Source organism: Spermophilus citellus (genome assembly GCF_964194105.1).
Source record: "Spermophilus citellus genome assembly, chromosome: 2".
NCBI classification, from domain to species: Eukaryota; Metazoa; Chordata; class Mammalia; order Rodentia; family Sciuridae; genus Spermophilus; species Spermophilus citellus.
In genome coordinates, this window is record NC_138183.1 from 245,190,748 (window position 1) to 245,204,243 (window position 13,496).

The 13,496-nt window shown below is 40.2% G+C and overlaps 1 protein-coding gene across 1 annotated transcript; it reads left to right on the forward strand.

Annotated features, from left to right (window-relative positions):
• Positions 1–1,772: 1,772 nt before the first annotated feature.
• Positions 1,773–10,718, forward strand: MS4A2 (membrane spanning 4-domains A2). The gene is made up of 7 exons (XM_081281705.1): positions 1,773–1,880; positions 3,114–3,237; positions 3,741–3,875; positions 5,609–5,665; positions 7,241–7,396; positions 7,733–7,831; positions 8,810–10,718. Exons 1-7 carry the CDS (start codon positions 1,819–1,821, stop codon positions 8,906–8,908), a joined length of 732 nt encoding a protein of 243 aa, XP_081137831.1. The 5' UTR covers positions 1,773–1,818; the 3' UTR covers positions 8,909–10,718.
• The last annotated feature ends 2,778 nt before the right edge of the window (positions 10,719–13,496 follow it).

Here is a 13,496-nt window from a genome sequence, read left to right on the forward strand (position 1 = left end):
GTGAAAGACCATAGCTTTGGGAATCCAATGTGTGGGTACAGAAGGCGATGGGTATCCCAGGGACAAGATGAAGGTGCTGATAAAATTGGGATATGAAACAACTGGGAGGTCCTAAGTTACCTATCAGCTTCTGGTTCACATTTTTCAAGGTTCTGTTGAAAATTCTCAGAGTAGCATTGTGTCCCAACACAAAGACCATTCTCAATTTGTTTCCATCCCTCAAATCTGATTCCCGATTATTTGTATCGCATAAATAGGAGACACCATAAATAACCGATTTCAGGACTTTCCCCAACAAATGTGGGTGACTTCACTAAGGCAAGAAAATGAAACTCCTGAGTCTTTCAGTTTAAGTCTGGGCTTGAGGAATTCCCGGGGAATTCCTTCCCTGGATCTCCATCTCCCCATCAGACAGAGCTGTTATACCCTCCTCCCTGTTCCAACAGTCCCTAACCTCTGACCTATTGAGTCATATTACATCACTTATCTTTGTTCTCCTCTGCTAGATTGTGGGTTTGATGGGGCTGGAGCTACGGCCTCCCTATGTGCTGCTCAGTGATAACATTAGTGCCTGGCATGGAGCACAGTCTTTTTGGATAAATATATAAATGAATGAGGTTTATTTCTTAATTCAAGTAGCCTATTTGTTAGGTCCACCCATTCCTGCCAACATGGTGGAAAGATGGCCCCTGGGTCAGTAATATGTTGTTAGGAAAGAGGTGCCAATATGTCCTTTAGAGTCTGTTCATGCAAATATCTTCGTTCCCTTGAGAAGTTTTGCCACACCCCAGCAGAACAGCACAGGTGATCGGGATGTAATGGGTAGTCCCTTGCAGTTTATTAAAAGCCACTCAAGGTTATGCCTATAATTAACCTGAAATATAAGAAATACATACCTTTTGTGAATTCCCCCTACTCCGTTATGTCTGGTGTGGCTAGGTATAGTATAGAATGAGTGTGTTGGTTTGGCTCTACCCTCCTAATGTAGGCATGTGGCTTAGTCCCACACTATTTAGACTGGCTCATGGGACTTTTAAATCAAGTTCATTTATCCCAGAGTTTCCATTGGCACAGTCTCACCATGGCAAAGCTCTGAACAGCACAGTCTAATGGTTTAGGAGGCCGAGGAGTCTTCAGTGTGACAACTTCTTTGCTGTCACACTCGACTAATCATGGTTCACAGGAGTTAGAACTCTACCTGTCCGGCAGGTGGTTTCCAAGACTACTTGCTGTGGACAATTACATAAACACTGTCCAAAAGACAAGAAGAGAGAGACAGAACAGATAGTGAAGTTAGAGGCAGATCTGAAGATTCAGACACACACACTGCTTAGGCCTTGAACCTGCACATGAAACCGAGTGTGCACTAAACAGGGAAGATGGTCTTTTCGAAGGTGTAACTAGAGGACTTCTGACAGAGACACAACTGGAGAACCCCCCCCTCCAAGCCACTCCTATTTCTGTTCTACAATTCTCTTGCACCTTCTCAACTCCCACTAAAATATTTCCTTTTTAGGTTCTATAAATCCTAGGAGAATTCTGATCCAGAAGTGTCAAATTTCCTCACTTTGTATATTTCTTCCTCACCAGAATTCTCAAGTTTCTTTCCATTCTAAGAAGACCCACCCCATGGGTCATAATCAGCTGGGAAACTTATCTGTTTGACAAATGGCTGGGGCTGGAGATAATCATCGGTGTTGGAGTTGAGCTGTTTTAACTGCTTCTCAAGGCCACAAGTCAGAGGAAGTCCACCCTGCCTCCATGTGACAACACACATATGTGTTTGATTGTTTCCTGGGAAGCTTAGTTCATGAAAAAATGGACCCAGAAAATACGAGCAGAGCAGATCTGGCTCTTCCAAACCCACAGGAGCCTTCCAGGTAAGCAAAGGTTATTATTCCTTTCTGGTATCACTCATTGGGTTACAGAAGGTCACTGTGCCAGGCAGATAGAAGCTATTTCGTGGGCTCATGCATGGATTCACCTAGTTTGATTGACACACTGGGTTTAAGGACACTGTTTGCTTTACTTTTCAGGGCTTCTTTTCTGATGGTGGGTTTTCGCTCAGCTTGTGAACTGGGAGTGACGGGTTGGTTTTCTAACACAAGAGCCTCATGGTTTGGGTATAGGACAGGAGAGTTTGACGACTTATGTAGATCTCTTGCCTCTGTGCCTGACATGTGCTGGGGACAGCAGATTTACAAAATGACCTCCTCTGTGATTGGCCTTTGCGAACCTTCAACTGTGATGTCCTGCTCTGAAGAGGAAAATGGGAATAGAGTTCCAATAAACCCTTCAAAGACATTTTCTTTTTGTACCAGGGATTGAACTCAGGGGTACTTAACCATGGAACCACATTCCTAGCCCTATTTTGTATTTTATTTAGACATAGGGTCTCACTGAGTTGCTTAGTGCCTCACTTTTGCTGAGGCTGTCTTTGAACTTGGGGATCCTCTTGCCTCAGCCTCCAGAGCTACTGGAATTACAGTGTTTTGCAGTCAAAGCCACTATCTTTACTGTCCTCAGTGCACAGGAAGTTTTTTGTATGTCATGAACGAAAAAACAACAAAACAAACAAACAAAAAACATTCAGGTGCATTTCTATGGTTCAAGGACTATGAAATGCAAAGTAAACATATGTGTTTGATTATTTTCAGTTTTACTTATAAACATAGATAAATGGGAGAGAGTTTGATAGTTAACCTGGATTAAGAATGAAAATACTTGGCATGGTTTTTGTCCGATTTTATTTCATCTGATCATGCAGATAATGTTTAAGTTTTCTTGATCAGGTACTTGGATCATCTGAGCCTTCATGTTTTAATCATTACAATGAAGATTGGTGTGAATATACTATGTATACAACCAGAGATGTGAAAAATTGTGGTCTATATAGGTAATAAGAATTGTAATGCATTCTGCTGTCATATATAAATAAAAATATTAAACAAAAATATTTAACATTAAATACTAATGACAAAATTTTAAAAATTTTCAATTGCAGGGTTGTTTTGAAAAGTACATAAGTGAAAACTCTGCTTTCTGTCAGTGAAAGACTTTGTACAGGGAGTTAGAGAATTTCCTGATGACCGAATTTCTGTTAAATTTCACAGTGTGCCCGAAATCGAGGTCTTGCAAGTGTCTCCTGGTGACCTTCCCCAGCTGGGGACACTGACTGCACCCCCACCACCAAAGACATGGCTGACATTTTTGAAGAGAGAGCTGCAATTCCTGGGGGTGAGTGGAGAAGTCTCAGCAGGAGTAAGGTTTGGCTCTAGGAAAGGGAATTTGGTTCCATCGAATGATTTCTCACTTGGGTTCATGAGGAGTGAGAGGTCTTCTAAGAAATCCTGGTAGATGAAGAGTTGGAGCTAGTTGGGCCCTCTTGGAGGACAGAAGCATTCCCTCCTGAAGACTTTAAATTAGGGGGACGAGAATGACCGATAGGCACGAAGGAGTCACTATTGTAACCGCTGTCTTTACTTGGAAAGAATAATTGCTGATGTCCACCATAAATAAAGATATGAAACACGCTTTGGCCATTCACACTGTAGGCTGTTCTTCTATCCGTTCAGCTCTTACAGTGGCCAGGGGATGACTGAAGCATCTCGCATTTGGGACTCCCTCTCAGGACCATCTAAGATACCAAAGCAATTTCCCATATTTGATCTAATTACAAGAACATGAATCCAATTCTGGGAAAATATTTTCCAACTTCATAAAACTTCATTTTTCTCTAGGTAACACAAATTCTGATTGGTGCCATATGCCTTTGTTGTGGAATAATTGTCTGCTCTGTACTTGAAATGTCAGACTTTGATGAAGAAATATTTTCATCAATTAAAGCAGGTTACCCATTTTGGGGAGCAGTACTTGTGAGTATCTATTTATAATTGTTATTGAAATAACAATTTTAAAATGGCGATTAAATTAAATAACAATTATTAAATAACAATTGAACAGATTTTATTTTCTTTATAACTACTTACTTATCTACATTATTAAGATAATATAATTATTCACATGTTTGTGCACTATAGATACATGTATTTGCAGTTTTCGAAGCACTTTTTCATATAATGCTCACTAACTATGACAATAAAGGAATCTTATTACATTTAACTGTGTTCTAAACCTTTAGCATACTTTTATCAGATCAGAACCTAGTAAAAGTTAAATGACTTGTCCAGGGACTTTTAGTTAATAGAAATTGAACCCAAACTTCCAAAATTCAATTCCTGGAAAATACCCCTAGCACTATTCATCAATAAGGTCTTACAATGACTACATATAATTTTATCTGTCCATTTTAAAAATAATTTAAAAAGTTATCTTTATGAAGGTGGTGGTGGGTGGGGGGAAGATTGTGGAAGAGTAAGAAGATTAGCAGGTATCTGATGAACTTCTACTACGCCCTAGGAATCCTTTTGGGCACTTTCTCATTGTATTTCTTTTAATCAGTAGACTGTCCATAAAATGGGTGGTTGGATGAGATCACAAGGATATATAACTTGATCGAGGTATAACTGATGAACAATAGATTGAACATATTTAGAATTTGATGTTTGACTCATAGATACACATTAAAATGTCAGCACATAAAAAAATGTCAGCACATGAATATAATGAGCACATCTATCATTTCCAAAAGTTTCCTTGGGCTTCTCTAGAACCCCTCCCTGCCTGCCTTTATTCCCTCTCCACCCACCCTCAAGGACTCACTGATCTTCTTTCTATACCTGTAACTAAATTGGCACCTTGTAGCGTTTTATGTAACTGAAATCAGACAGTATGTTCTCTTTTCTATCTTCCTTCACTTCACATAATTATTGTGCAATTATTTATGTTGTTTTTTGCATCAACACCAGAATGTGTTGGTATGTTCACAAGGATATATGTTAACCCTAAAAAATATCACATTGGCTTGACACTCTGCTAATCCACAGTACTCAGATCCTTGTTCAAGAATCACCTTGAACCCCTCCCATATATTATTTGAAATTTCTTTCTAATGTCTTTGCATTGCAAACATTTAGCTCATTAAGTGTGGGCCAACCCATAGACAATCTGAGATTTCTAGAGACTGTCTTGAATTTGTGCTCTCCATTTGTGTTTTGGCCAAGCCTTTTCTCATGCACATTTCATCGTCATTATGAGCCTGGCAGATGCACACCAGACTCTGGAGCCAGAGGTGCCACAGATGCATGGGAGCTGTCAGTGCAACACAAAGGATACACACACACAGAAATTGCAATAAAATGAGGATCATGTTTATAACAGTTCTCATGCACCAGGTTGCTGCTGCTCTAAGAGTGACCCATGAACTGTCAAAGTCAACCTTACGTGGAAGCCAGGTAAAAATGAAGAGTCTCAGGCTGCACCGGGGACCTAACAAATAGGAACCTATATTATGCCAAGACACACAGGATTCATATACATGTTTAATTTTGAGAAGCACTTTATAGGAAATAAGAATAAAGAAATATTGGTCTCAAGTGGAACATGAAGAGATAGCTTTATAGAGTACTCAAGACTTTAGAGATGGGAGGAAAGGGACAGTGTAGAGAGAAGAGACTCATGTTTTTATTTGCCTTTCCCTTTTGGACAGTTTGCTGTCTCTGGACTCTTATCAATTATATCTGAAAAGAAAAATGGAATTCATCTGGTGAGTTGCAACCCTGTCTTTATTCATCCCTGGGAAGATAAGAAAAATGGAATTGTAGGATCTTTAGGGAGATATACATCTTCATCTGCAGTCTTTAAAAAATTTTTAATTGATTTTTAAAAAATAAATGACAACAGAATGCATTATAATTCCTATTACACATATTCAGCACAATTTTTCATATCTCTGGTTGTATATAAATTATGTTCACACCAATTCGTGTCTCATACATGTACTTTGGATAATGATGTACATCATATTCCACCATCCTTGCTAACCCCCTGCCCCTCCCTTCCCCACCCCACCCCCACCCTATCTATAGTCTGTCTATTCCTCCCATGCTCCCCTTTTCCACCCCACTATGAATCAGCCTTCTTATATCAGAGAAAACATTCGGCATGTGTTTTTTTGGGATTGGTTAACTTCACTTAGCATTATATTCTCCAACTCCATCCATTTACCTGCAAATACCATGATTTTATTCTCTTTTATTATTGAGTAATATTCCATTGTGTATATATGCCACATTTTTTTTATCCATTCATCTACTGAAGGGCATCTAGATTGGTTCTACAGTTTAGCTATTGTGAATTGTGCTGCTATAAACATTGATATGGCTGTGTTCCTGTAGTATGTTGTTTTAAAATCCTTTGACTATAGACCAAGGAGATGGATAGGCGGGTCAAATGGTGGTTCCATTCCCAGTTTTTCAAGAAATCTCCATACTGCTTTCCATATTGGCTGTACAAATTTGCAGCCCCACCACCAATGTATGATTGTGCCTTTTCCCCCACATCCTCACCAACACTTGTTGTTGTTTGTATGCATAATAGCTGCCATTCTGACTGGAGTGAGATGAAATCTTAGCATAGTAGTTTTGATTTGCATTTCTCTAATTGCTAGTGATGATGAACATTTTTTCATAGATTTATTGATTGATTGCATATCCTTTTCTGAGAAGTGACTGTTCAGGTCCTTGGCCCATTTATTGATTGAGTTATTTGTTTTTTTGTGTGTGTGTGCTTATTTAGCTGCAGTCTTATACTGAGTGTGGCTATGTGATTTTTTTTCCCCAGTCTATTTTGTGTTGGAAAGCTTTTTGTAACAAACATTGGATATAATGATTGGAAACATACAGGGAAGTCTAATTGCCTTGACATTGGTTGTTTTTTTTTTTTAAGTCCCACATACTATATATTATAAATATTTAAGCATAGTCATATGATCAAATAAATAATTAGCTTCTAATTAAGGGGACTCTTTGAGGATAGGCCATATGCCTTCATGCCTTCGTGTTTGTTTATTTGTTGTGCTGAGGATTGAACCCGGCTGGGCCTTGTGCTCCACCACTGAGCTCCATCCCTACCCCTTGTGCTGCTCCTGTTGAAGGCAGTGCCAGCAAGAAAGTAATAGCTGCTTATTAAGCAGTGGTGACATTTTAAAGATTTCCCGCTTTAACTGAGAATTTGAACCAAGCAGAGTTTACTGGACGCAACCAGCTCTGAAATGCAGGTCAGTGCATTGAATGTGCTGGCAGGTGCAGTCCCAGGATTGAATGGCCTTCTTGGTCACCAGGTGCGAGGAAGACTGGGAGCAAACACGGTCAGCAGCATAGCCGGGGGAGCAGGAATCGTCATCCTGATCCTCAACCTGGGCAACAACTGGGTTTATATCAGCCAGTGTGAGAACCTTCATGAGGATGACGGCTGCTTCGTGGCTTCTTTTACCACCGTAAGTATTTCTTGGGAAAAGTCTGAGATTCGGGGTGCCCATCCTAGCAGGAAACCTCTTCTCCTTTCCCATGAACACAGTCCTCTTTGGGGAACCTCTGTCTCAGGAGGGAATGTTCTTCAGGCACATGCACTCCAAGGAGAGGCTGCCTGCCTCTCTCCCCACCCCTGGCCAGATTCCTCAAGGTCGAAACTGTCTGCCTCCTGGTTTTCCCACGTATGTGTCACTTTGCAAGAGATGATTATGTCCAGGGAGGTGAAAGAGAGGGGCTGCTATGAGGGAATGAACTCTTGGGACACCTGTCACATGGCCATCTTTTGGGCTGTTGTTCAACAGGAAATTGTGGCAATGATGCTGTTTCTCACCATCCTGGGGTTGTGCAGTGCTGTGTCACTCACAATCTATGGGATTGGAGAAGAATTCAAAAGAAATAAGGTACGTAGAAGCTTAACATGAAATCCTGGACAACAGGCTAAGTAATTTGATTTATCCCTTAAAAATAGGCGCTGAGTTTTATGTTTTGTTTTTTTTTGGGGGGGGGAGAGGAGTGGGGATTTCCAGATTGTTTCTCAAAATTTCACTGATTTTTGTTTTCAAATATTATGTCTTAAATCTCATTTTACACTCAGAACTAGCAAATAGCTTATGAAATAGGACTTGGGAAATAGGATCTTTATAATTTTAGAAATTATGGCTACTCAAATGTTTTGAGCATGACAGATGGATGTGCAGACAGCATGTCTTAATTTTTGTTCTAGAAGAAAATCCTTAGAGTTGTCCCTGCTTTTTTTTCTTTTTTCTTGACTTTCCCCCCTTTCATTGCTCCAGAGCCTCATGTTTTATGTCCTAATTCATGATTTCACCTGCACTACTGCTTGACTCACCCCTCCGTGAGTTCCACCTTTGGTGGGAATCAGCCATACTGATGCACAATCAAATCTGCCAGAGGAAGCATTCTGTGCGTCCACCTTCCTGATGGTCAAGTCTGACCACCTTTTAACAACACTTTACCCCAAAGACAGATAGGACGGAGGTGTACCAGAGCTCAGACACAGCAATAATCTCACAGACTTGTTGTTGATTCACATGATTTCTTTTGGGTTCAGTTGGGCAGCCAATATGATAGCTGAATACACTCCCTACTACCTCTTCACCAAACACTATTGAACTACACTGTATCAGTGAATGAACTGGTGATTTTCTGGAGATGGAGGGATTGGTTACAATGAAGAGAGGGGAAGGAGGGGAGAGGAATGGAGAGGAGAAGAGAAGATGGAGGAGGAAGATGAGGGGGAGGAGGAAGAGGAGGGGAGATTTGGGAAGTCAGGAGGAATGCAAGCGAGCCTCTAGAACAAGGATTCTAAAAATGGACAGTTCTTAGTGATTGATTTGCAATGATTTTTCCCTTTTCAGATTCCAGATGATCGTCTCTATGAAGAATTAAACATTTATTCACCAATTTACAGTGAGTTGGAAGAAAAAACTGAAACATCTTCTCCCACAAGTTCCTAAGAGTCATATGTCCAGAACCTTTTGATTCACAGAGTCCAGAAAGCCAAAATCTTTAAAAGGCAAAATTTGTATTCTCAGCATAGTCTTTCTAACATTTTATGTTAGATTTGTCCTTCAAATGGCAATATTTTGTTTTTATTATTTCCGATCAACTAAATACCATCATCCCCCATTTGTAGATACTTTTTAAATTTTGTGTCTTGATCTCCAAGCGATCACTCTGAGAAGCCAACATGAAATCCCTAGACTTTTACTGTTTAACTCTGCAAAGATGGAAAAAGAGGAGGCTGGACTGAGAGTTGAGCTAAACTTTGACAGTTTGATGATATTTAGTTCTTAGTTATTTTTAGAGTTCCTTATAGCTATAGTTATGTATGATATGCACCTGTCCACCTATATGCACACCCATATACATATATGACTTACAAAATATGCAGTTTTCTATATCCAGATATACTACACTCCCTCAATGACAACACATTTTTGAAAAAACACTAGTTTTATAACAGTATATTGCCTGAATCACCAGTTCATTCACTGATACAGTGTAGTTCAACAGTGTTTGGTGAAGAGGTAGTGGGGAGTTTATTCAGCTACTGGTATCTGGTGAGATGGACAGGTAAAAACAGGAAACCTGAAAGCGGAAAGAACATTTAGTAAGGCATTTGTGATGAAGGAAGAATAATGAAGGTGTGAATTGAAATGAGTGGTTATGGAGAGAAGTGATCATATCTAAAACATGTAGCAAATGGTCTACCCAAATAAACTAGTAGGTCTTACTAACAAGTTAAAGAATAAAGTTAAGCAAGCAAGGGTTTGACTAATACACCAAGTGTTTGAGTCTAAGATAAAAGATGAACACCTAGTCATTTTGGAAAAAATAATAGTTCAGAAATATGAGGCTCACAGATAGCCGAGGTGAAGCTCAGTTTTAGACTTGCATCTTGAGAGAAGTGCAGTGGAAAGGCTTGATGGCGTCCAACACAATTTGGTGATAGAGGTTTAGTTTAATTACAAGGGAGTTCGTTATTAGGTTAATACTCTTAAGAGTTATTTTGAGATGAAGGAAAGCCAAGTTAAACTTCATATGCTTATAATATGAGGGAAAAAATAAGGATAAAATCTAGAAGGCGTAAGAACTAGTTAAAAAAAAGTGCATGAGAAACAGAGGATATCAGGTATTCCAATGTAGAAAAAACTGAACCAAAGAGAAAATAACTCACACTTAGAGGGGGAACATGTAAGCTTGGGAGAAGTTCACAGTGACATATAGACTCCAGGTATGCAAAGAGATGGGGAAGAGAAAATAGCAAAATAAATGAATGCAAAAGACACAGAGGCATTTCATCTAGGGATGTAAAGAGCAGAGGAGTGAAACATTTGTAAAGGTATTTGGAGAGAGAGGCCGTGGGGTGTGTGTGGGGGGTTATTGAGCAATAAGTGGGGGACTGAGTAGAAGAGAGTAAAGAAAAATTAAGTTAGGCACATGGTTTTGTTGCTGTTTTTATTTCTAAAAGAAGGAAAGAGTCAGTCCTATCTTAAGCCTAAGTGGAGGAGTCCTGTGAGTCACTGAGAAGTCAGTGTAGGGCTCAGGCCCCTCTCTTTTGCCACACACCCACCAGGGGCACACGGCTGGCATGCTCCTCACATTGCCATTGCCCCAATGATTATTCTAAACTTCAACAACTTCTCTGTAAAGATTCCCTAATATGCATCTCTTCATCTAGCCTTTATTCTTTGCTCCATAACCACTGTCCCTCTCATTGAAGCATAGTATGATGAATTATTAGCGTACTCATGATCTCCTTATGTAGCCTCAACTGCATAGTATGATGAATTATTAGCGTACTCATGATCTCCTTATGTAGCCTCAATAAATTGAAACTACCTAACTTGATTTCTTGTCTTTGTACTTGCCTGTGAAATTGAGAGACCAGTGAAGAATCAAGAATCAGTTGAATGAAGCCAAGGACAAAGAATAGTGTCTGGAGTACACTTTATCAACCCTTTCTTAGATAAGTTGATCTATAAACAACTTCAGAGATAGAAAACAGCCACCTCTGGTTTATAAAGAGTGGGATAAGGCTGAAAGGAAAGTGGAACGGACGTCACATTTTATTAGTTAATCCTGACAATTATATTTGCTGTGCTATGTGAACCTGGGAAAGTGTTCTATATTTGTGAACCTGTTTCTCCAGAGAGACAATAAATAGGGGATGATAGATAGATAGATAGATAGACAGACAGACAGATGATAGACATCTGAGGGGATTAATTAGGGGAACTGGCTCACATAATTATGGGGTCTGAGAAGTTCCATGCCTCTAAGAGGCTGTCAGCAATAGGGAGGCTCTGAGATGCCAATGTGTGGCTCAGCCCCAGTCTGAAAGCCCCAGAACCAAGAAGCCTGATGGTATAATTTTGTCCGAGGCCAAAGGCCTGAGAGTCGGAGGTGGGGCACTGGTATGAGTCCTGGATTCCCTAAGTCATTGAGTCCCAGTGAGTTCAGGTGTTTCCGACTTCCTTGTGGTGAACCACCTTTTCACCAAAACAACTTGGCACCTTTCTTCTTGAGCTACAACCTCTAAAGCAGAATCTCTGCTTAGAGGCCCATATCAATAGATTCAGCTGAATCCACCCACATCTTCCCCACCCTTAATATCCATTCCCGCACATGCGCCCCTGATTTCTGTTTGTGTTAATTAAATATGAGAAAACTCATAGTTATTTTCCTTTCTCTAGTTATCAATACACTACAATCAACATTCAGTGTGTTTTTTTTTTTGTTGTTGTTGTTGTTGTTAATGGGGATTTCACTTCTTTTTTTAAACTTCACACTTTTTTTTAAGAGGACAATTTCATTTCCCTTTGCTGCCACACGGGTTCTTCATTCTGAGAAGCACGTCTGTGGCTTTATCTCTAGATTTACTTCTAAAATTCCCTAAATATCCCACTCATTTCATAGACAATTATTACATGCTGACACATGCCCTCCTTCTCAAGGTTAGGTCAGGTCTGTAAGATGGTATCTCCCCCTTCGAGGAGTTTATAATCCAAAAGAGACTCCAAAACACAACACTGGGGAAACGGATGGCAGGTTTTAGTGTGTAGAGAGCGTGGCCTTGGAATTCAGCCCTCGGAGTCCCATATGCTCCTGGATGTCTTCATAGGAGCAACAGAGTCATTGAAATGTGAAGTGATGTGCAGACGTGAAGTGACTTGGCCAGGAAAGCAGGGGACTCAGGAGGGAGGATCGCAGCCAGTGTTCCTTCCAGGCAGAAGTTGCCCAGGCTGCAGCCCCTTCCTTCCTCCTCCCCTGCGGTGGGCTGCCTTGAGGGTTCCGACAGGTGTTGACACATCTCTCTGAAGTTAAGGCAGGCCACACAGAGTTTGCCGATGGCAGTCTGCACGGGGGAGCAAGTCCTTCCTTGAAGGCAGACCTGGGCAGGGCATTTCCACACTCACCTGGAAACCTCTGCTGAGAGGGAGACAGGCCAGGGGTGGGGGCACCGGGGGGCTGAGGCTTGACCCCAGGGGGAGCAGTGAAGACTGGATCTTCCATTTGTCATTCGTCTTGGCTGTTGCAGTTTAAAACATACCAGCCCTGATCTTGAACTCAATTTTGAATTTGAAAATCAGCAGCCAACACAGGGCTTGGGATTGTGCTCTCAGTATCCTCATTTAGGAGACCAATAGAAAGCTGAGGAATTTAACTCCAAGAAGAGGAGAGTCTCATATGGCTGTTCCTTGAAAACTCAGTATAGTTATTTTTGTTTTCTTTCTAGAGGATACCCACTGCCTTGAAGAATATGTATCATCAAGTTCCCCATTGCAGTTTTTCCTCATTATATCACATGAGAGGGGCTGAGTATGAAATTGGGGCATGGTGCCATTCTGTCTTTGCATTGCTAGGATGCCCCTACAAAATCCTGGAATCGACTGTTTTTACCACATTAAGACATGCTGGCAACGTGTTATTATTAAAGGTCTAATGTAGATAGACCTTTTAAGACATGCTGTTCACTTTTGAAGAGTATTTTTGCAGAATATAGAATCCAGGATTCACAGTTTTTCTTTGTGTACTTTGATAATGTGTCTTTTTTCTCCACTGTCTACCTTGAAGATGTTTTCTTTGTACTTGATTTTTTTTTATTGGTTGTTCAAAACATTACAAAGCTCTTGACATCATATTTCATACATTAGATTCAAGTGGATTTGAACTCCCATTTTTACCCCAAATACAGATTGCAGAATCACATCGGTTACACATCCACATTTTTACATAATGCCCTATTAGTAACTGTTGTATTCTGCTACCTTTCCTATATAACAAATTAGAATAAAAAATTAAAGAAATAAATAAAATAAAAAATAGAATGTTTTTGTAGATAGTGTTTTCCTATTTTACGTTTTAAAAATATATCTTGTGATATTTTGTGGAAAGCTGGGTATTTTATACAGGACTGTAAATACTGCAATTCATATTGCTCATTCTTGGGAATGAGTAGTGTTCTCCTCTGCTAGACCTTTGGGCTGGGCTGGGCATTGAGTCTCTTGTGTGCTGCAGTCTGGCTGGGCACAAAATCAT

What these genes read in the sequence shown, in the direction of transcription:
- MS4A2 (XM_081281705.1), top strand. Translation starts at nt 1,819, where the DNA reads ATGGACCCAGAAAATACGAGCAGAGCAGATCTGGCTCTTCCAAACCCA. An exon ending in AACCCACAGGAGCCTTCCAG is followed by an intron (nt 1,881 to 3,113) that starts GTAAGCAAAGGT and finishes TAAATTTCACAG; the next exon opens with TGTGCCCGAAATCGAGGTCT. An exon ending in GAGAGCTGCAATTCCTGGGG is followed by an intron (nt 3,238 to 3,740) that starts GTGAGTGGAGAA and finishes ATTTTTCTCTAG; the next exon opens with GTAACACAAATTCTGATTGG.